The sequence below is a fragment of the Loxodonta africana genome, chromosome 12, assembly GCF_030014295.1.
Source record: "Loxodonta africana isolate mLoxAfr1 chromosome 12, mLoxAfr1.hap2, whole genome shotgun sequence".
NCBI classification, from domain to species: domain Eukaryota; kingdom Metazoa; phylum Chordata; class Mammalia; order Proboscidea; family Elephantidae; genus Loxodonta; species Loxodonta africana.
Window position 1 is genome coordinate 21422775 of NC_087353.1, and position 22600 is coordinate 21445374.

At 45.2% G+C, this 22600-nt stretch overlaps 1 protein-coding gene and 1 non-coding gene across 2 annotated transcripts in view; one reads left to right on the top strand and one right to left on the bottom strand.

Annotated features, from left to right (window-relative positions):
• The first annotated feature begins 6604 nt into the window (after window positions 1–6604).
• On the top strand, window positions 6605–13203 carry LOC100665801 (uncharacterized). The gene is made up of 3 exons (XR_010323551.1): window positions 6605–7347; window positions 12609–12741; window positions 13042–13203. It is a non-coding gene; the product is annotated as an uncharacterized LOC100665801 (transcript).
• A 47-nt stretch (window positions 13204–13250) lies between these two features.
• Window positions 13251–22600, bottom strand: part of PDIA6 (protein disulfide isomerase family A member 6) — a 39620-nt gene continuing 30270 nt past the window's right edge. The window contains exons 11-13 of the mRNA XM_003411886.4: window positions 21772–21930; window positions 15501–15597; window positions 13251–14266 (exon numbers count right to left, since the gene is read on the bottom strand). Of these exons, the coding sequence (XP_003411934.1) occupies window positions 14198–14266; window positions 15501–15597; window positions 21772–21930 (325 nt within the window). The 3' untranslated portion in view covers window positions 13251–14197. The remainder of the gene's footprint in view (window positions 14267–15500; window positions 15598–21771; window positions 21931–22600) is intronic.

The following is a 22600-nucleotide window of genomic DNA, read 5'->3' on the forward strand; positions in this document are numbered from 1 at the left end:
CAAAATGGAGGACAACCACACAATACTGGAAATCATGGCCCAGCCAAACTGAAACACACATTTTTTGGGGGACATAGTTCAATCCACAACACCATCCCTCCTTCGGGAAGCCATTCCCAGCTCTGCAGGCCGGCAGGGCCCTCCTCAATGCGGCCACAGCCCCTGTACTCATTGCTCAAGCTACCCTCATCCTGTACATTTTCAGGCTTGCCCTCTGATTCTTCCCTGCCTTGGAGGGCCAAGTGAGGTCCTGGCCAGAGCTGCTCCCCAAGGAATGGCTGTCTTAGTTATCTAGTGCTGCTATAACAGAAATACCACAAGTGGGTGGTTTTAACAAACGGAAATTTAATTTCTCACAGTTGGGGAGGTTAGAAGTCTGCATTCAGGGTACCAGCTCTAGGGACAGGCTTTTTCTCTCTGTTGCCTCTGTAGGAAGGTCCTTGTCTCTTTTGAGCTTCTGCTCCTGGGCCATCTTCATGTGGCTTGGCATCTCTCTTCCCCATCTCTGCTTGCTCATTTGCTTGTTTAATCTCTGTTATATCTCAAAAGAGATTGATTTAAGACACGTCCTACGCTAATCCAGTTTCTTAACATAACAAAGAAAACCCACTTCTAAATGGGATTATGGAAACCCTGGTGGCATAGTGGTTAAGAGCTATGGCTGCTAACCAAAAGGCTGGCAGTTCAGATCTACCAGGTGCTCCTTGGAAACCCTATGGGGCAGTTCTACTCTGTCCTTTAGGGTCACTATGAGTTGGAATCATCTTGACGGCAACGGGTTTTTTTTTTAATGGGATTATAACCACGGGTATAGGGGTAGGATTTCCAACATGTATTTTTCGGGGTCACAATTCAGTCCATAGCAATGGCCACAGAGGGTAAAGAGGGCAAGCAGGGGAGAAACCAGTCTCTGCTCATGGCCTGCTGCCATCAGAGCAGGATTGGCTGTGGGGCTGTAAAAATGGCAGGAGGAAAACAGATAAAAATGCTGTGGTGTGTTTTCACAGTGGAATACTACCCAGCTGGGGAAACGAGTGCTTTAGAGGTACATGTATCAGCAGAGATAACCCTCAGTATAAAAGACTGAGTGCCAAAAGCAAGCTGCAGATTGCTTAGAGCTGCGTGCATCAGCAGGGATAAACCTCGTATACAATGTTGAGTGAAGAAAGCAAGAAGGGTACATACCGCATGGAGCTATCTATTTAAAGCCTATAAGTGGACGAAAGTAAACCGTATGTGACTTGGGCACGCATGTGTGTGTGATGGAATCATAGAAGTTAGGGTGGGAATAAGAAATGCCCATCTCAGGATTGTGGTGACCTCTGGGGCAGAGAGGAAGATGCTGTGGGGAGGGCCACATAGAGGGCCTCAACTGTATGGTATTGTTTTATATCTTAAACTGGGTGACTGGTACATGTTGTATTGTTGGGTGCTGTGGAGTCAATTCTGACTCATAGCGACCCCAAGTAACAGAGTAGAAGTGCTCTATAGGGTTTTTTAGGCTGTAATCTTTATGGAAGCAGATCGCCAGGCCTTTCTCCCATGGAGCCACTGGGTGGGTTCCAACCACCAAACTTGGTTAGCAGCCAAGTACTTAACCATTCTGATACCAGGGCTCCTTATGCTGATACATAAACCAAAGAAAACCTGCTGCTGAGTAGAACTGCCCCAGAGGGTTTCCAAGGAGCAGCTGGTGGATTCGAACTGCCAACCTTTTGGCTAGCAGCCGTGCTCTTAACTACTTCGCCACCAGGGCGCCATGTGATACATAGGGATTTGTTATTCTCCATAATTTTTGTACTTCTGAAATAGTTTGTAATTTAAAAAAAAACTTTTTTTTTCTTTTTTTTAATTTTAAAGTGGATCTGAGTGCAGTCGCTGCCCATTCACCTGCCCCACTACACACAGAGAGAGATTAAAGGCTGAGGGCAGGCCTGCCCCTGCCCATCCATGCCCCAGGCCTCTGTCCCGAGGCCCTCTCTCCCAGGGTCATTAGCTCCAGGTAGATAGTATCAGGAGCTACATGGAGGGATACAAGGAACAGGACAGTCACAGCCTGAGGTCACAAGGGGGCAGCTGGAGGAATGAACCAGGGCAGCCAGGCTGCAGGAGGAGGTGAACCTTGAGCCAAGGGGCTGGTCCAGGAAGGCTAAGGAAACGTTACCTGCTCTCAAATGGTTGCCTTTTTGTCACCAAGCACTAGAGGATCACTCAGGCCAGAGCCCCCAGGCCCTAGTACTTTTAATTGTCAGAGGGGACCTGAGAACCCTGATGAGGTGGCTCTAAAGGGGTCTTAGAGGCCTTCTGGGCAGCCCCTATGGGTGTGGCTCAGAGAAAGGAAAGGTAGACCGGCCAGGATGCCCACAAGACCCCTCCTGTGTGCGAGGCTTCCCACTTTCAAGGTCTTCTCTCCCACGGACTTAAAGACACTTCAACCACACACCCCAACAACTCCTGTGTGTGTCGGAGAAAACGTCTCCAGGGATAGTGGCCACCCTGGTCCTGTGTTGAAGGACACCAGGAAGGCCATCTAATTAGAATATTGTTCTGTTGGAAGTGAAATGGACGTTGTGGAATGGTTTCTACCACCTGTCAGTCCGCCCTGCCTCATGTCAGAGCTGGGGCACCCTGTTATACAAATGAGATGACCAAGGCCTAGGAGTAGTCTGCCCGGAATCTCACAGGCTGAGAGGGGCTGGAGCTCTTTGGACTCCCAGCCTCGAGCCTTTTCTTCTGCATAAACCAAAAAGACCAAACCTGTTGCTGTCAAGTAGATTCCAACTCATAGTAGAACTGCCTCGTAGGGTTTCCAAGGAATGGCGGTGGATTTGAACTGCAGACTTTTGGTTAGCAGCTGAGCTCTTAACCACTGTGCCACCAGGGCTTGTTCCTCTGCATAAGGGCCCTGCATTTAGACCATCTGGAGGGCCCTGAGGACTTAGACTGGAAGGGTCAGTGGAAGGGGCAGGAAAGAATGAGAAATGGCAAGGAGTAAAACCGCAGAGCCAGAGTTAGGAAATCACCCCAGACTGATGGGGACAGAGAAGCTGACGTCCAGTACCACCTGGCCCGTGGTGGCCCTGGTGATTAGTCCCATGAATAAGTGTTTCTCTCCAACAGACTGATTGCTGAGGACAACGAGGGTGGCCTCTTCACTGTGACTCTGTTTCGAAAAGTGATTGACGATTTCAAGACCAAGGCCAAAGAAAACAAGTAAGAAAACAAGCAGTGTGGGGGGCTACTCTGGGTTTGGTGTGTCTCCACTTGGGTGTCTGTGCTCGCTGGAAGCTTCCTGATGAAAGCCTCTTCCTTGCTTGTTTTAAGGTTCACTGTCCGTGAATTTTACTATGATGAAAAAGAAATTAAAAGGGAAAGGGAAGAGATGGCCAGATTGCTGTCCGATAAGAAGCAACAGTATGTGAGTATCTGATTGTGGCTGGCCGGATTTTCAGGCATGATGTTGAGCAGGGCCCCCATGCCAATACTTACCAGAGGACAGAAGAGCCCTTCCTTGTCCCCGGCTATCAACCTCCATTGTCCCCACTCCTTTGGGCTCATACCATCTGGGACCATCTGCTCTCATAGGGTCACCAGAGCAGGGTTTAGGGAAATGGGTGATCAGCACATGTAATTGTCAAGGTGGACTATGGACCATGAGCCAAGCAGTATGATATGACCCCACTGAGTCCTGAGGCTGACCCTTCTGGGAAGGAATTATTAACCCCATTTTGCAGATGAGGAAACTGAGGCTTTCAGAGGTCCATTAGTGGGTCTTTCCCCTGGGTAGAGGACCCTGCCTACCCCTCATCTGGGGTTAAGCAGTACAAGTTGGGGGCATCTGTGCCTGCGAGTCACAGTGCTCCAGTCTTGGAGCGTGCCATTGAACATGCAATGCTTGTCCTTAGTGATGTGGTTTCCAGGGAGTGGCACTAAGGAATGTGACATTCTCCATCACCAGCACCTGTGTTTACCTCCCCTGTGTTCTTAGCAAAGATTGGGGTGCTCATCTGCGTGACTTCCGACAATAGCCACTCAGAAACTTTTGGTGTAGAAGGGCAGCTTAGCTCAAGAGGGATAAAATCAGACCCATTTGTGCAATATGAACAGTGTAGCCTTGGGAAGGTCCCTCTACCACTCTGTAAAATGGGGACATTCAAGACTTGGTGTTGCCCAGCCATAGAGCTAGTTGAAGTCAGCTGACTCCTGAGGAGGGTTTTCCGGCCCCTCTTGCCCCTCCTCACCGGAGAGGGTTTTGTGGAGTGCCTTCCAGTTGCGCCTCTAGCTATAGAGAGGAAAGGAAGAATGAGTAGAATGTACTTCAAAGTCTTTTGGAGGAAAGACGGTGTGTAAATATAAAGCTGTAAGTATGTGCTTGAGGTCAAGTACAGTGGCCAGCAGATGTAGGTCCAAGGGGCTTTTGACATGGCTGAGTGTTTGACTGTGGCCTTCTACAAGATCTGGCTGGACGGCCTGGGGCATTCTGCACATCCAGTTTGACCTCTCTCAACCAAGGGCCCATCTCCCAGGGACTCAAGAGAAGTAGCTATCCATCGAGAATGAGCACCAGCCATGAAGTCCCCCAGATGGGGTTCTCAGAGAGCCCACCTGGACTGGCTGTCCCCCTCTGAAGAGAAAAAGACAACTGATAACATAAAAGCTTGGCTGCTAACCAAAAGGTTGGCAGTTGGAAGCTACCAGCGGCTCCTTGGAAACCCTATGGGGCGGTTCTCCTCTTTCCTGTAGGGTCGCTATGGGTTTTTTTGTTTGTTTCCCCCAAACATAAACACACACATATATGTACCTGTATGTGTGTGTACACATATATGTATATACGTGTATGTGTATGTGTACACCAGGTGAACACATACACTCCTCAAAACCAAATCTTTCAGGCTCCACCTGTGGCTCAGGTGAGTGAGTGTAGTCCCTTCCTGGACAGAAAGGACCGAGTTGGGAGGTCTATAGCCTGAGCCCTGTGAGCGCCAGTCCTCAGAGCAGTGGCTGCAGACCCAAGAGAGTGAGGCAGGAAAATGGACGTTGTAGAAAGATGTTCGCCAACAAGAGCTGAAATCCAGCGGGCTTTCTTTAAAAAAAATCCTAATTACCTATGAATTCTCCAGATACTGTCTTTAATTGAGGCTTTTCCCTAGTTGCTTTATGCTGACCTACATAGGGTCTCTGAGTTGGGAGCCAGAGAATGGAGCTTTCATGAGTGTCCAGCCCAGGAGATCCTGCCCGCAGGATAGGCGGTGAAGTAAGGCCTTTGACACCCACCTCAAACCCCCTGAGAATCTTGGGTAATACTCAAGAGTCTGATGTTTGCAACCTGGGTCTCAGGTTGCCAGCTGGGTGATTTTTTTATGTGGTGTAGATTTTTGCACCCCCTGCCTTTTTACTGGGATGGGCCTCTTCCCTGAGGAGCCCTTCCAGGATCTATTTGTGATGGGCAGTAGAGCCCTGAAGGAGACACGCTAACCCAGAAACATTGAGTTCCTTGTGAGGCCCTCTCTGTGTGCCAGTGAGCAGAGCCCCATGCTGGGATCAGCTGGGGTCAGCCCTGGCCCAGGCTTCTTGAGAATCCCTTTGCCCCTTCAGCCTTTTGGAAGTCGATACCAAGCATGTTGCATACTTTTTGTTACTTGTCATCCAGAGTGGGTAGGATGGGTCTGGGGCTTTTAGTTCACTTGAGAGCACAGGGTGGAATTTTCCTGGGCTTTCCACCTGTTTGCAGGGACAGAATGATAAAGGCTAAAAAGTCCTAACAGCACGCCTGACTAATTTTTCTGCACGTAGCATGCATATTAAGTGCACCAGTGAACGCCAAGGAGGCTCTGTGGGCTGGACATGGTGAAAGACATCCTGACCAAGCCTAGACAGATGAGCTCCGCAGGCAGGACTGTTTCCACTAACCACCTCTTGGTGCTATCCTTGTCTGCCAATTCGGGGGTCCCCACAAGGCTTGGCAGAGGGAGGGGGTTAGGGACCAACCCCTCTGCCTCTGATTAGCTCTGTCTGTGGAATATGGAACCCCAAGACTAACACCGCCAGTGGGCTCATGGCCACTTAATCAAACCTCCAGTCCAACCGCCGGGCTGCGTCCCTGGGGTCGGCCAGAATTTCCGAGCCTACTCTCATGTGCTTTTCAGATGAGAATGATGTTTGTTTGTGATGTGTGTTTGCTGAAAGATTAATAAGTCATTTCTGTACCTTTAGCAAACTTCCTGTGTTACCCTTAAAAAGGGATCATCTACCTTCTCGGACCACATGGTTAAGGTAACCCCGCTAGGTAACCCTGATAGGCCCGCTGCGGGGCAGACCGACAGAGAGAGAGAGAGTGAGGGCGAGGGTGAGGTAAGCAACCCCCTGGGAGCCCTGGGGTTCCCTGGCTCACATCTCCTCCCCAGCTCAGGCATCTGTGACTTCTCAGACAGCTCATCCTTGCACTTCCTGTTATCTCATATGGCTTTTGAGGTCTGAAATTCAGGGAGCCCGGAATCATCTGCAGGGCCTCTTTGGAGCTGTCCCCTTCTCTCCCAGCCATGAGTGGTGCTTGTCAGCCAGGGTGCCTCTGCCCTGGCTGGAGGTGGCTGCAGCTGGTGACGGAGCAGGGCCCCTGACTGGGTGTGGGTGGTGGGGGTGGTAGTCGGGCGGTTCAGCCCTCCTCCTGTGGCTGCTCTGATTGGACCCTCACGCCTGACCTTTGCGGGTCATTGGAGGTGTCAGGTAGGAGCTCGGAGCTCTTAATGGAAGACTCTGAGCTCTCCTGGAGGAGTGGCCATGCCAGCATTAATGACAGCTGCTGTGGCCCTGAGGTTTGTGGACTGGTGAGGTGGGGCTTCCTCAGAAACGGGCACCTGTTGGATGATGCTAGAACCCATGGGACCATCAGGCTGCTGACCTTGTGGCCGAGCCTTGGAAGGCTCCTTGACTGGGCAGTGTCAGATGGAGGCCGGTTAGCCGCCTGCTGAAAGCCCTGGAGGTCAGGGGGTTGCCCAGCTGCCCCCACCCTGGTTTGTGGTGGCACCACGCATGTGCTAGGTGGCTGGACTGCTAAGCTTCTTCAGATCAGGGCCTGGATGATGTGATCCTGAGCCTTGCCCAGGGCGTGTCTGATGGACTCCTTCCTGTCTGCTTATGCTGGCTCCTGGGCATTTCTCAGTTCAGGGCTTGCTCTGTCCAGACGCATGTCGTCTTGGCCTGGGCCTCAGGCGCAGCCGTGAGGGGTCACGAGGCTCTTCTGTCTCCACAGGGCCCCCTCCTACGCTGGCTCAAGGTGAACTTCAGTGAAGCCTTTATTGCCTGGATCCACATAAAGGCCCTGAGGGTGTTTGTGGAGTCCGTGCTCAGGTGCGTGAAGTTGGTGTCCCTTGATGAGGAGCTCTCCTGAGGGTGGGGAGGATGGTCCCGTCCTGGTAGGTGCCTGGTGGGGTGGGAGCGGAAGGAGCCAGCTCTGGGGGCCACCTGGGCTGCCTCTCCCGCCTTTCCTGCTGTCTGTCCCTGTGCTCTGCATCCCACCCCCTCCTGCCTCCTCTAGACCTGACCAGTCCACCCTGCCCTCCCCTTTCCGCATCTGTGGCTTGTTCCCTCCTGGCTCTTGGTGACATGCTGGAGTCTCCCTGACCCAGCTAAATCGCCCCTCAGCCTGCCTCCTGCTGCTGCCGAGTGCTCCTTCTGTTTCCTGTCGTTAGTACTCTCTCTCTCTCTGGCCTCCCGATTCCCACGTGGCCCTTTCCTGCTCCTGCCCCTCCATGCAGACTAGCAGCCTCCCCAGGGGTCCTATTTTCAGCCCTCAGCCTTCAAGGCCCCACTGCAGCAGGAAAAATAAAACAAAAACAGAAGCACCAGAACACAACTTATTTTGATCTTCAAAAAAAAAAAAAAAATGCAAAATAGGTTCACAGTAGAAAAATTTGGAAACTACAGATAAGCAGAAAGAATGAATAGAAATCACCTGTCATTTTAACACCAAGAGAAAATACCGTGAACTTTACGGCACGTACCCCTATAGTTTTTTGTTGGTATAGTTTTTCATTTATAGTTACACAGAATTTTTACTAAAATGGAATCGAGCAGGAAATATTCTTTTGGAGCCTGCTTTGTGCCTTAATAGCCTTCTTATGAACATCCCTTGTCATTGAGTATTCGGGGTTTGTAACATCGAACATGCCAACTGCACCCTTCTTCCTGAGGGTCCCCTCTCCATGGGCTTCTGTGACCTGCAGTCTCCTGGGGAGGCTCCTCTGGTCCCTCAGACTCTATGGATCTTTCCTAGCTCCTTCCCTGCCTGTGCTGAAGCCTGCCTCAGGCTCCCCTACCTGGCCTTACTGTCTTCCTGGCCACCGCTCCCTAGTGGAGTTTTCCTGCGCACGTCTGGGCCTCCATATCTTGCCATTTGCTGGCTGTAGGCTTGACCTGGGTATCTGGCTCATCTTTCTCCCAAGCTCCAATGGCGCCATCATCCTTCCCATCACTAGGCTCCAAACCTCAGGGTCAGCTTGGACTCCTTCCCTCACTTCCCACCCCACCCCCCATGTACCCCTTGTCTATCTTGCCATTGCTTTCTCTCTTCCGTGTGTCTCCATGCCCCGCTTGCCTGGCTGTTGCCATAGGCCCTTACTTGGTCCCCTGCCTCCACATGGCTGCCAATGTGTGTGTGGTTTGGCCCAGGTACAGATCTGACTGTGGTTTGTCATCCTTTCTTGCACCCCTCCTACACACACACACACACACACACCTCACATTACATCTTGCCTGTAATGGTAAGGATTGCAGAGTTGGGCTGAAATATGTCCTCTAACTGGAGTGTTCTAGCCACCTGTAGAGGGGCCCCAGATAAACCCTGCTTGCTCCAGAAATCAGTGGTATGCAAGGTCCGATAGTGTGGCCTGTCCATGTCTCATGGGATGCCCATTTGCTAGAGAGATAAATACTTATTTTCCTCTACAAGAATATATATATATTTTTTTTTCAAAATTGGACTGGGCATCAACTTATAACATTTTACGCTGTATATTTTTCCTGAATACAGATATAATACATGGACACTAAAAAGTTCAAGTTCAGAAATAGACACTGTAGAAAGAGCTCCTTGTCATCCTACTCCTTATGGAAAATCACGGTGAATGGTTAGGTGTGTTTTTAAGACTCTTATCCTTCAAATGGGATCATTTGTACTTAATATTTTGCAACTTGCTTTTTTCATTTGCTTTGTACTTTTTTTTTTTGTACTGTACTCCTATCAGCCTCTGTAGAGCTACATAGCCCTTTTAGATGGTTTTTTCATATTTTATCATGTGGAGATATAGTAGTCTAGGAAAATAGATGTTGAAACAGCAGGTTGATTTGAGCAGACAGACAGGTAAGGAACTGAACCGGTTGCCGTCAAGTTGATTCCGACTCATAGCAACCCTATAGGACAGAGTAGAGCTGCTCCATAGGGTTTCCAAGAAGTGCCTGGTGGATTACCAACTGCTGACATTTTGGTTAGCAGTTGTAGCTCTTAACCACTACTCCACCAGGGTTTTCGACAGGTAGGAAATAAAATTCATCTGTTTGTGCCTCTCACCTCCCATGTCTTTTTTTTAATAGTTTATTTTTGCTGCTGTTGAAAATATACACAGAATATACCTCAAATGAACCATTTCTACATATACAATTGAGTGACATAGATTTGTCCCCTCCCTTGTTGCTCTGCCTTCCTTGTCTCAAAGCTATTTGTCTTTTTCCCTACACAGGGGAGGGGCTCTGACTCAGCTCTCTACCTCTGTCGCCTAAGCTAGAGCTGGACAAAGAGTAGATGCTAAATGTTTGACAGAATGTAATCAATGTCAAGTGAACACGGACCTCAGTTGAGGGTGTCCTAGCTCATCCTCATGGATGAAGTGAACCAGGTGTTTAAATTATCCAAGAAGAAAATGGAAATAGGGCCAGGGTGAGTGGTGGGGCTATGATGAATTTGCTGCTTCCTCCAGGTGAAGCCTACCAGGTATCAGGATAATTAGGTCTAGGTCGCTGGAGAAATCTTGGTGGAGGGCAGATATTAGGGAGTCATCAGTGGTAGGGGGTCAGCAGAGCCATTTGTGTGTGCAGGTGAGATCACCCAGGGAGAGTCATAGAGAGGGAAGAGTGCCAAAGAGGAACCTGGGGAGCCCCGCCATCGGAGGAGTTAAGTGGAGGTAGGAAAAAAGCCCATGAAGACTCAGATGGAGGAGGGTACCAGGAAGCCTAAGCAGGAAGGCGTAACCAAGAGTCAAAGCATCAAAAGGTTAGGATTTTAAACGTCCCTTGGATTTGGCCATTAGTAGGTCATTGGTGACCTGTATCAGGTCATTTTTGTGTAGTGGTGCGGGGAGGAGCTAGGGTGTTGTGGATGATAGGATGTGTGATACTCTCAGATTTGCTTCTAGAAGAGTGTGAGAGAGCTCTAGGGAGTTGAAGTTTATTTTAAACTGCAAGATTTGAGCATGTTGATAATGTCAATCGATAATGCTAAGGATTAAAGAGAAAGATTGAGAGACCCGCAGCAGAGGAGCGAGGTTGGTATGGCTACAAGTAGTCTCAGTAATGAGCGAACAGGTAGACTTCCCATCAGAGGACCTGTGCAATCAGCATGAAGTAGGGGGCGGGGCCCTTTACTGCCACACAGTCTTGGGAGGGAGTAGGATGGGTCAGAGGCTTGAAGAGAATGAGTGGGGAGTACTAACCAGCCATTCCTGGCAGTCACGTTCTGAGCAGAATGAAAGTGTCTGTCTGAATTGGTCCAGAGGGAGGGTATCCGGACCAGGGCCACAAAGAGAGTAAGACAAGAACTGGAAGGATCCTGAAAGAGGGTGGGAAGCTGTGAAACCAAGAGGGGAGGGCTGAGAAAGGGGTCAAGGGCTTGGGGACAGCAACGTTCATTCAGTCAACATTCATTACTTATTGAGTGCCTATTATTCAGTGGGTGCTGGGGACACAACAGTGAACAAAGCAGACTCATGCTTCTGGTAGAGAGGGAAGCTTTAAAGACAGGGACCTTAGTCCGGGAGAAGGATAAACAGTCTCCCAGGGCAATTTGGGAATGACTATGGTGGGATGGGAAACCCTGGTGGCATAGTGGTTAAGTGCTAAGGCCCAAGGGTCAGCAGTTCGAATCCACCAGGCGCTCCTTGGAAACTCTATGGGGCAGTTCTACTCTGTCCTATAGGGTCGCTATGAGTCGGAATCGACTTGACAGCACTGGGTTTGGTTTTTTGGTTTATGGTGGGATGACCAGGTTGGAGGATGACAAAGGAGGGGTGGCAAAGCTTGAGCCTTTTAAAAGGAAGGGTTTTGCATCCAGGTTTTAGTAGAGTGATAGCAGAGTACTGAGTTAGGCTAGGAAGTAGTTCTGGAAGGACTACCTACTCTGCTAGTAGGTGCTACATCCGCTTCCCCTGGGTAATCCCAGAGCCTTGATGACCAAAGATGGGAACAAAAGAAATGAGGGTGATCAAGTAAGCCATTACTCTCACCAGTGATCCAGCCCATATGCCAATGAGTGTCATTCTTGTCAACACCTGCCAGCCTCTGTGGCACGTGTAAGATTTAGGTCACATGCTGGCATTTTGCAATCCTGTCCTAGTCTTTTTATCCTGCTTGCCCAGTGTTTTTAGAGGCAACATGATTAGGTAGGTCTTAGGCTTGGTTGTAATAAATGCTGTAGCACCTGTGGTTACAAATGGCCCCCTTTCACATATTTACGTTTACCCCACCTTCCTTTCTGCATATCTCACAGAGTTCAGTATTTCAGCAAATACTTTGCACCATTAGCAGCCAGAAATGAGGACTGGAGAAACCTGGGAGCCAGGGGACAACTTATGGATATTGACTAGGAAATAAAAACTTAAGTGACTACAACAGATCCTGCCACCATGAATCATTTACACAGCAGGCCCCAGTCTGCAAGAACCAGAGTAAAAACACAAGAATAAAAGGGTGTCCTAAGAATTATCACATACATGACTAGCGCATGAAGAAACACGTGTGAGTAGCACTGACCGTTCAGGCATTTGCTGATAGTACATTTAAAAAAAGTCTGACCATCACAGAAGGCATGTTTATTTATATAGTACCCACTATAAATATTTTAACACCTCAGGAGTAATTTGTTCCCACAAATGACTTTCAATGTATTCAGTCATACAACTAAGTACATTTAAAATCTTTTCCTTTCCTTCCATTCAAAAAGCTAGGAAGGAACTCCCCATCTTGATGAACGTGGTTTTGTTTTTGGTACCTTCTCTTTGGTGGAGAAAAACACAACAGCTAAGCTGAGTTTTACAAAAGTTAGAACACTCAGTCCACTTGCCTCCATTCAACATGAGTGTTCACTACGTGATCACTTGGTTAGGGTGAAGGCGCTCTTGGCTGTGGAGTCAGAAACTGTCACTATCAGAAGTGGGTTACAGCATGGTCCAGAGATTTCCCATCCGGAAAGACCTAGTAGTCCCACCTCTGCCCCAGACATTTTCCTCAACCAAGTTTTACTTTGCTTGAAGCTTTTCATGCTTAATCAAACCTACGCTTTACTTCTTCATCCATACTTACATCTGGAGTAACTTACTTACACATTTTATTTCCCTGAAAAGGTATGGACTACCAGTCAATTTTCAGGCAGTGCTCTTACAACCTCATAAGAAGTCATCCACCAAACGTTTGAGAGAAGTGCTGAACTCCATCTTCAGACATCTGGATGAAGTCGCGGCTGCAAGTATATTGGATGTAGGTTTGCAAATATAATCGCTGTATTTCTGTGGTCAGCCCCAGCTCTCCACATGGGTAGTATTTAAAAAAAAAATGGTACTTGCTAGCCTGTTATGAAACTCTGTATGTCACAAATGTTAAAGTAAAACAAGGAAAGACAGATGTTGTGTGCATGTGTGTTGGTGGAGGAGGGGGGTGCAAAGCAGAAAATATGATCCATGGCTGGAGAGCTTCCTAAAAAACATGAAAAATTAAAAAAGATAAACAGGAAATTGTAGTTTATGCAACTAAAACATATTACCATGTCTCCTTTTACAGGCATCTGTGGAGATCCCAGGATTACAGTTTAATAGCCAGGATTATTTTCCTTACGTCTACTTCCACATTGACCTCAGTCTTCTTGACTAGACAGGTCAGCGGGCACTAAGCTTCCACATCCACGCAAACTGCTACAGATGCTTCTTTTAGCCAGAGAATCGTCTAAACGTCCCGTGGAATTTAAATTTTCAGAGAAATTGCTCACACAGTTAGGTACGGTTGTATTTATTCTTTTTTAAGTTACAATAAAGAAATTGCTCTCAGTCCTGAGTTGCCTCTTCACTTAAATTCTAACATAATTCAGTCTTTATCGTTTAGCTTTTCATCTTTCTGTTTTACATCAGTGTGGACTACCTATAAACTGGTAACCTCCTGCTGTATCTCCTGTCTCAACATTTTGAGAGTTTGGTAAGAATACAAAACACCTTGAGCTCATATGCCCAAACAGTCACTAGTGATACCCCCAAAGACAAAATGCTGGGCAGGAAATGCAGTTCTCAAGTGACAATTCACTGTCTTCCACACTTTTAAACTGGTTTACGTTTACAAATGGAATTTGGAATTTTAGAACACACAAAATCTGTACTGTGGCAGGTATTCAGATGGTATCACTTCAATGAAAACAATCTTTTTTTTCCTTTTGAAAAAGCTTATAAGGAGGAAAGACATCTGGGACATCGCTTTGTAATACTAATTTACTGACTAAACATTAGACCCTGAATTTATGATATGGACACTAATTTCATACATTTATCAGCATTGTCCAGAATATTTCTGTTTTATTCTTTAATGGAAAAAAGCCATTAATTTTCAAATGAAGGGATCACATTAAAAAACACATATAAGAAAACAGCCTCAAAGAACATTCCGGCGGCAGTCAGAGGGATGGAAAAAATGTTTCAACAAACCATCAGTTTTTTTTCAAAATATTATTTGACAGAAAGCAACCCAATTCACTGGCTACAACAATTCATAGAATTTTTTCAATGTTTTCTTGAGATGCAAAAGTTCACTGTTGCAGTGTTTTCAAATGCCCAATCAAGCGTTACTTCTTGGGTTAAAAGGCCACTGGTAGATCCATCTGATTGTTTAAGAATGTTCCTCCACTGCTGGAAAAATCCGCTCCCAAGAAAACTGAATTTTTATGGCGCGCATCTCACAACTCATCTTTCCCTAAGTCATCCAGCTCCACGTCACTGAGATCAATATCATCTTCCACAGGAAGCTGTAAAACAGGAAACCATCGTGAACAAGCAGCGCAGAGTGTAACCCAGAACTGCGGATACCCATGGAGGGCCCTGAACATTCAACAAAACCAGATTCTCCTCGAACCATTAAACTTTTTCACTTTGCCTATTATGTAGATGGAAAAGCTGGGAACTCGGATAAAAAGTGATTTTAACCTAGCACCCCACTATCTCCTTATAACTGAAAGGCCATTTAAATTGTCCTTTTAAGGCAGCGTCTCTGAACTGAAAAGGCCATTTAAATTGTCCTTTTAAGGCAGCTTCTCTGAACTACACAGGAATAAATGCAAATTGTAAAGCTATAATTTTACATTTCTCTAAGACAAAGTAAATGAATTTACTTTAGGGGTGATAGGAAAGCAACCTAGTAATTACTGAAATTAAGTACCTTGGGTGTCTCATCAAGAATATTTAATTCCCTTTAATAGGGAAGATCAGGTTTAAGTGTCTTGAGAGAGAATGTTAACAAAGGTCCATGAGGCTATTCTAATATTCTGGCATGCCAAGGCTCTGGGTTTCATAGAAAGGAATTGATTTATAAGTAGCAAAACACACAAGGACAAACCACAGCCTCCTCCAGCCTGAGACCAGAAGAACTAGATGGTGCCTGGCTACGACTACCAACCACTCTGACCAGGATCACAATGGAAGGTCCCAGGTAGAATGGGTAAAAAATGTAGAATTTAAATTCAAAAAAAGAAAAAGACTAGACTTATTGGTCTGAAAGAGAATGGAGGAACCCTCCCCTAAGACTACTGCCCTAAGACAACCTACTAACTTGAAACTACAGACACTCCTGGAGGCCACCGTTCAGGCAAATAATAGGGTGCTACAAAATAAACTATGAGTCGGAATCAACTCGATGGCAGTGGGTTTGGTTTTTTTTTTTTATAAAATAAACATCTGTAAAGAATGTACTCCTTGGGACAGTAGACTCTATGAGACCAAAAGGGCAACATTTGCCCAAAACTAAAGATGAAAAGACATGGAGGGGCAGGGAACTGGACTAAGAGGAAACGGGGTGCGCCGACTGACACGCTGTGGGGATTGTGACCAATGTCATGGAACAATCTGTATAAGAATCATTGACTGGAAAATTAATTTGCTAGGTAACTTTCACCTAAAGCACAATAAAATGTTTTTGAAAAAATGCAGAGGAATTTGGGAAGCAAAAAATGGATTAAAAAAACAAGACTTAAACACCTGACTTACCTCACCGTCCTTGCCATCCCAAGGTTCTACTGTACTTATTTTAGGGAAGGCCCCACCTCCTACAGGTGCTGTAGATCCACGCCCAAAAGAGAGTTCCCTTAGGGGAAAAGTTACCAAAACAAGAACGTTAGTTTACAATGGATGGAGGGGGTAGGCAACTTTAAACAATAATGACTTGCCTAAAATGTACAGGGAGAGGTTATTTCTCAACTCTTGGTGCAATGTATTCCTGAAAAATATCTCATGAACAGTATTATGTTCTCAGACAGGGACCATAATACAATCAGGCATGACATTTTTGATTCACGACTTAGCCTCAGATAAAGCCAGTTACTATCAATAATTTTTAAGCCTACCATTATTTTGCTAAAATACAAATTAAGTACATAAAAGCTATCCAAGTTGACCTAGAATGTGGATAAAATCAATACTGATATATTTGATTAATAAAATTCTCAAATTTAAGACCCCAGAAAGGCTTTCTGAAATATGACTAGTTTCTTAAAACTAAATTCCTTTTCCTCACATTTTTGGTGGCAAGCACTTGAAACCAGCCCACAGGCACTAGCAACTGCTTCGAAGTATTATCTGTGCGGCCCTCTCAGTCATCTATGTTGCTGCTGTGTGCTGTTGAGTCGATTCCGACTCATAGCGACCCTATGGTAATCTACAGATGATGGCAATTCTCACGCCTCTACCTTTAAGAGGTATACCAAGGAACAGCATGTGAAGTCTTAACACTGTAGGTATTATTATGAACATGTGACCATAAAGATGTAAAGACAATCCCTAGAGTGAGCAAAGACTTCTTTAAAAGGAACTCGCCAATATGGTCTAGTGAAGGGCACTCTGAACACTGTTTAAAGATGGCGGGGGAGGGGACACCTCCCAAACCCAGGATATCCACTCTCTTGTTATGTGTTTGACAATACTTATTTTGTATGGTCGGGAAAAATACGAGTACCTTTATACATTGCTTTTGCTACCTTGCATTTTTTTTACAATGTATATCAATGGTTATTAAAAGGAAGCAATTTTGCCGTCCCCCTTCCGCCACCCCACCACCACCCCAAGGAACAGTTCCAAGGCCTGGAGACATGTCTGATGGTCACAATACATGGCAATGGTGGGTATCTATTAGGGAGACACCAGGGATGCTGCTAAACATTCTACAATGCACAGGCCAGCCCCCACAACAAAGGATTATTCTGCCCAATATGTCAGTAATGCCTGATGTACACGCATCAGTTATATTCAGAAAACAGAATTAAAAATAGGCTCTAGAAACTCACTTCACCACCAGTCATAAACTGCTAGTATTAGCACAGGACAGGGTCCTGACTAACACACAGGTGTACGGGCAAAGAACACACAGTGGCTCACGCAGTTCTATCTAAAATCTATGTCAGAATGGCTCAATTTACTATATATGGGTCATAGGCAAATTCAAGCTTATAAAGGAAACCCAAACCCATGAGAGTTAAGACAGAGCCAGTAGTCCTCCTCTTGCTAGTTTTGTGTCCTTAATCAGGTTATTTACTATCTGCAAGCATTGGCCCCTTCATCTATAGACTGCAGAGATGTAGCTGCTATTGGACATTTGGTAGATGGGGTCTGTGCTCCCTACTTAATGTCAGCAACAAGAGGGACAGAAAGATGCCAAACCCTCCTTTTAAACAGGAACAAAACTGAGGGGATTATGACTTCAGGGCAGAGTTCAATTCAGCTGTTTGCGTTTTTTCAATACTTCCATAAATGATGTCCCTTCTCTCTCCCACTCTTTTTAGGGCTAACTGCTCACAGGTATCTTCACTACTAACTAAGAGAGACTGGGGGAAACATAGCCCCTGCATTCAAAGAAACTGAATAGCCATCAACTGATAAAAAAAGAAAAATTCCAGTCTGTTCTTCACATCCTGGTGCATAATACACAATTCCAAACTTCTATTTACATTAGTGAACCTGAGAGTCCCTGGGTGGTGTACACAGGTAATGTACTTGCCTGCTAACTGGAAGATAGAAGGTTAGAGTCCACCCAGTGGTGCCTCGGAACAAAGTCTGGAGATCTACTTCCAAAAAAATCAGCCACTGAAAACCCTATGGAGCAATTTACCCTGACACACGTGGGGTTGCCAGGAATTGGAATTGACTTGACAGCAACTGGTAAATTTGGTGTTAGTACAGTTAGCTGATATATAGTAAGCAATTAAATTCTCAATAAGTCTAGCTGACATTTTTCAGGAAGGATGCAGGAATCATTGAGCATGTTGTTTTGAGCTCATTATAGTTTTCAACTGCTGTCACTCTATATTCATAAATTGTTAGTTCAGCTTCACTGTTATTGATTCTTAGTGGTTGTATAAACAACTTTACATATTTGCACTGACAGTATTTTTAACTTTGGTTTTTCAAAAGCCAGATTAAGAGAGGTATGTGTACTTTTCAAGTTCAAATAATTCATGCCTCTTACTGCTAAGCACACATATACATCATTTCTCTTCCAGCTCCAATCCTGGGTTGTTTGAACTAGTCAACTTCATTGGCAGTGTGCTGTGTACAAGCTGACATCTTTCTGTTAGAAAACATTCATATGTAGTGAGAACCAAGTTTCCTGTAATAAGTTTTTCTTCTTTCTACTTATTACCTGACGCTTATCACTGGTAGCTGGCTGGCTAAGGTCTGAGGTCTTGGCTACACCAAGGCCAAGATACAAAGTTTGCGAACCACAAGCCTGTATACTGATCTCCAGCTCAAAAGTAACTGTCTCAAGTTTATGACACGTTATTGTTCCCTGTAACTTTTCCTGGAAGCATTTAGCTTCCTTGTACTTAAACAAAAGAAACTAGAAAAGGAAAACTAGTTGAAAATACAAAACTTAAAACTGGGGTTAGAACTTCCAATTCCAAATAAGTTGAGTCCGCAGGTTCAATCTCATCGTTACTCATTCCTCTCATAAGCTCCCTGAGGGTTTCCACACTGGCATCAACGCTGAGGGATGAAGTACAGCTGAGAAGCAAAGCAGTCCTCACTGTCAGTGTGCCCCGTCCCGTTACCCAGTAAGCTCTCTAAGGGCAAGGATCTCTTTGCTAATCTTTAACTATTCCAGTGACAAGAATCTACTCATTCACTCATAAAATACTTACTATAAGAGCTTACTATTTATCTGCCAGGCTCTATTAGTGACTAGAGCTCTGGTGGCACAGTGATTAAGAGCTACAACTGCTAACCAAAAGGTCAGCAGTTCGAATCCACCAGCTACTCCTTGGAAACCCTATGAGGCAGTTCTACTCTGTCCAATATGGTCGCTATGAGTCGGAATCACCTTCACGGCAGCGTGTTTTGTTTTGATTTCTCGGTTATTAGTCAAGTTTTGTGTAAAACCGATTCACCTTTGTGGAGCTCAACAGTTGTGGGGGAAGTCATTAACTGAATAACCACATAACTGAAGAAAAAGTACTGGGAGATATAACTGAATATAATAAAGGCACTGATTTAATCAAGGAGGGTGGAGAACGAGTGCAGGAGAGTGGTGGTGGTGAGGGAAGCCTGTGGGGAAAGGTAAAGGAGTCCTGGTGACGCAGTGGTTAAGTGCTCGGCTGCTAATCAAGAGGTTGGAGGTTCGAACCCACCAGCTGCTCCATGGGAGAAAGATGTGACTCTAAAGATTTACAGCCTTGGAAACCTTACGGGGCAGCTCTACTCTGTCCCCAGGGTCACTATGAGTCGGAACTGACTTGCCAGCCGCGGTAGCGGGTTATGGGGAAAGGTGAGGAGCCTCCTTCTGCCTCAGCAGAAGAAACAATGCACAGAAGACCCTGATGTAGAAGGGAGCAAGGCAGACAGAATAAAAACCTCAAGTAACAAAGGGGTTTCTAAATAAGTTTATGTAAATCAATTCTCATTTCCAATGATCACTTATTTTGTATACAGAATAATTTTACCTCCTAAGAAAGTTTATTTATCAAAAATGAATTCATTCTTTTAAGATATGCTAGGAGTCTGTTTCCCAGGCACACACAACATTTGGGTCTCATGTTAGCAGGGCTCGGAAAGCCAGCGATGAGCAGAAAACCCAGGTTCGTTAGTTCTCCTCATAGAACAGTAAGAAGGGCAACCTCTGATATATCTGTACCCAGAAGGGCTGATCCACTCTAAGCCTTCAAACTTCATCTATTCTACTCATGGCTGGCACCCAGGGATGACTAACCACATAGGAAATTTACGTTAGAGCCTACAGAAAAATCAGTTTCTAGTTTTCCAGTTGGCAGAGGACCGGATAAGCAAATCCATGATGGGCTGGGTGGGGGGGGGCCGGGGGTAGAAAAAAAAAACCACATGCGCTTCATCTGTATCCAAGTTCTAAATATTTAGAGTTTATGAAGAATTAAGAGAACTCTATGACAATTACAAACTTAAGCAGCCCCCCATACATCTTTACAAAAACATCTGATTAAGCACGGTAACCAACTGCAATGCACAGCACCATCTGAGAACTGAATCAAAGAAACCAGAAAAATGTAAGATGATGGAGGAAACTAACAATCAGAACAGCAGTACTGTGGTTAGGTTTTAAAAGTTCTCTTTTAGAGATACGTAATAAAACATCCACAGATTAAATGAATGGGATTTGCTTTAAAATATTAGTGGCAGAAGGAAATAAGGTTGATCACAAATTGGTAGTTCTTGAAGTTGAAAATAATGAGTACAAGTGTCCTTTATGCTAGCCTCTACTTCTGTCCATGTTTGAAGTAATTTTTTAAAAAAAGGAAAGTGGAACATTGAATAAAAAGAAAACACCTCATTACTTTGGGTTCCATTTATTTGCAAGCTAAAAAGACTCTAAAACTTAAGACTTAAATTTCCTATTTTATAGATTTCAAATGAGATCAGAGGATTTAGAAGAGATGCATACTTTTAATGTAATAAGCCCTCCCTCAAATTATTAAATCATGGTATACCTTACACTATCTTAAAAATAGCTAACATTAAGGTATTTATTCTGTTCCAGTACTAAACTTATCCTGGTTATTTCTTTCAATTCTCCAATGCCCCCAATAGGAGGTGCTGTTATCTCATGTAGCAAATAAACTGAGGGGCAGAGAAGTTACGCAACTTGCTCAAACAGCTGGCAAGAGAAAGAGCCAGGTTTATACCCAGGCAGAGTCATTAAAAAGCTACCCTCTCAACCACTCCGCTATACCTTCTGCTCTGCTCAAGGTCAGCTTAAACCCGTTGTTGTCTAATGGATACCAGGCATAGCGACCTATGGGCCGGGGTACAACTGCTCCACAGGGTTTCCAAGTCTGTGATCTTTACAGAAACAGACTGCCACATCTTTCTCCTGCACAGCGTCTGGTAGGTTCAAACTACCAGCCTTTCAGTTAGCAGCCAAGCACTTAGCCACTGTGCCACCAGGACTCCTTCAAGGTCAGCTTACAGGTAGCAAAACTAACATGCGGTGACCCTTGACAGTCTCACTTCAGAGCCCATACTCTTCAGGCCACACAGTATAGTCCCCAAACTCCTTCTGCTGATGTGAACTAGTAAGGCTGGCGAAGAGGTGCACAAACTTTCTAAGCATTATTATGACTATTTGCTATTCATCATAACCTTCTGAACCACCTTTGTATGCCGAGTAACTTTCACAGAGCAGCTGATAAATAAGGAAGAAAGTAAGAACTGAAACAAAAACTCTAGGTTAATGCTTTATATTCATCTAAAAGGCGATTATATCAGCTTCTAGGATGAGTTAAATAAATACAGGGCCCCTATGATGTTGTTCCCACGCTGTTGGGAGTCCTTTAAGTAAACGCGCCCATTTTCATATAGTTACATTCCAGAGCCAAGTGCCAGCAATGGAAACCGTATTACCTGAAGCCAGGAGTGCAAAGTTTGCTGGGGTAGGAATGGGGTAGGCAGGGCTGCCTCTATCCCATATGAGATCTATACAAGAATGAGAAAAAGGTGCCCCTTTCGGTAACCCCTTAGAGCCCCATGCCAGGTGCACGGCCTGGCAAGCAGGGTGGCCTGAGGGTAGGAAAATGTTAGCATCACTCATTATATGGAACACTGCTACTGGAAAAAGAACAAAGTAAAGAAACATGATTCCAATGCTCTAATTTGTTATTATCTAATTCTCCAGAATTTCAAATGCAGGATAATTACATTTATTGCCTGATCTATATAAACCTAGTTTTGAATCAAAAACTGCAAGGGAACCAACCAGACAGACCAGACAAAAACTCTGCCCACCCAGAAAACAAGAAATTACCTGAGAAACTCATTAATGCCTTGCTCACTGAAAGACCCTTTCAGAAGAGCAAATTTCATCTTGCGTGCGTTGATGGCTGCCATGGCTGGGTATCCGAACCCTCCAATCCCCAACGCGTTCTCAAGTTCATACTGGGCTCCAGCTTCTGCCCACAGCCACCTAGAAAGGCAAGCTGGATTTTAGGGCAAAGATCCCTTTCAAATTAGTTAGAATCCAGTAGATCTTAGTTAAAGAATAAAAGATTATACTTCGAATACTTTGTGGAATGAAATGGGTATAGAAATAAATTAAGAATAGCATACCGTATTTCAGATGTGCCTTTAACTAACTCTAGTTCCTCCCTTTTGTTCCCGTAGGCCCTAACTCCAGAGGTCTACAGAATGAATTGGTCTGTCTATTAGACAGTTGTGGTTTTCCCCAACTCCTACCAGTCCACTAAACTACATAAGTTTCCCTTCTTTGTTACCTGAAATTCCACCAATATCATTTGAGTTATTTTGCACACTCTTTAAAACATGTAATAATTTCTTTTAAAGAAAGAGTTATAGATGCGTCATTAACAAACACTGTGAAACGTACCTTTAGCTACTTCCTAAAACACTGAAGGATAAATCATTTTAGAACGCAGCATCTTGTGGGCTCATAGTTAGTATTTGTTTGACTAATGATGGAGGGACAAGGTTTTTGTGAGAGGGAGGGACACCAGGTACTGTGGAAGCATCTCTCGGATAACGTGGACAAGAAGCAAGAAGATAAATGAAAAGGTGATACATTTTGTTTTAAAAATTTGCCAAGATCCAGGCTTCACTCTTTATTTAGTCTTCAGAGC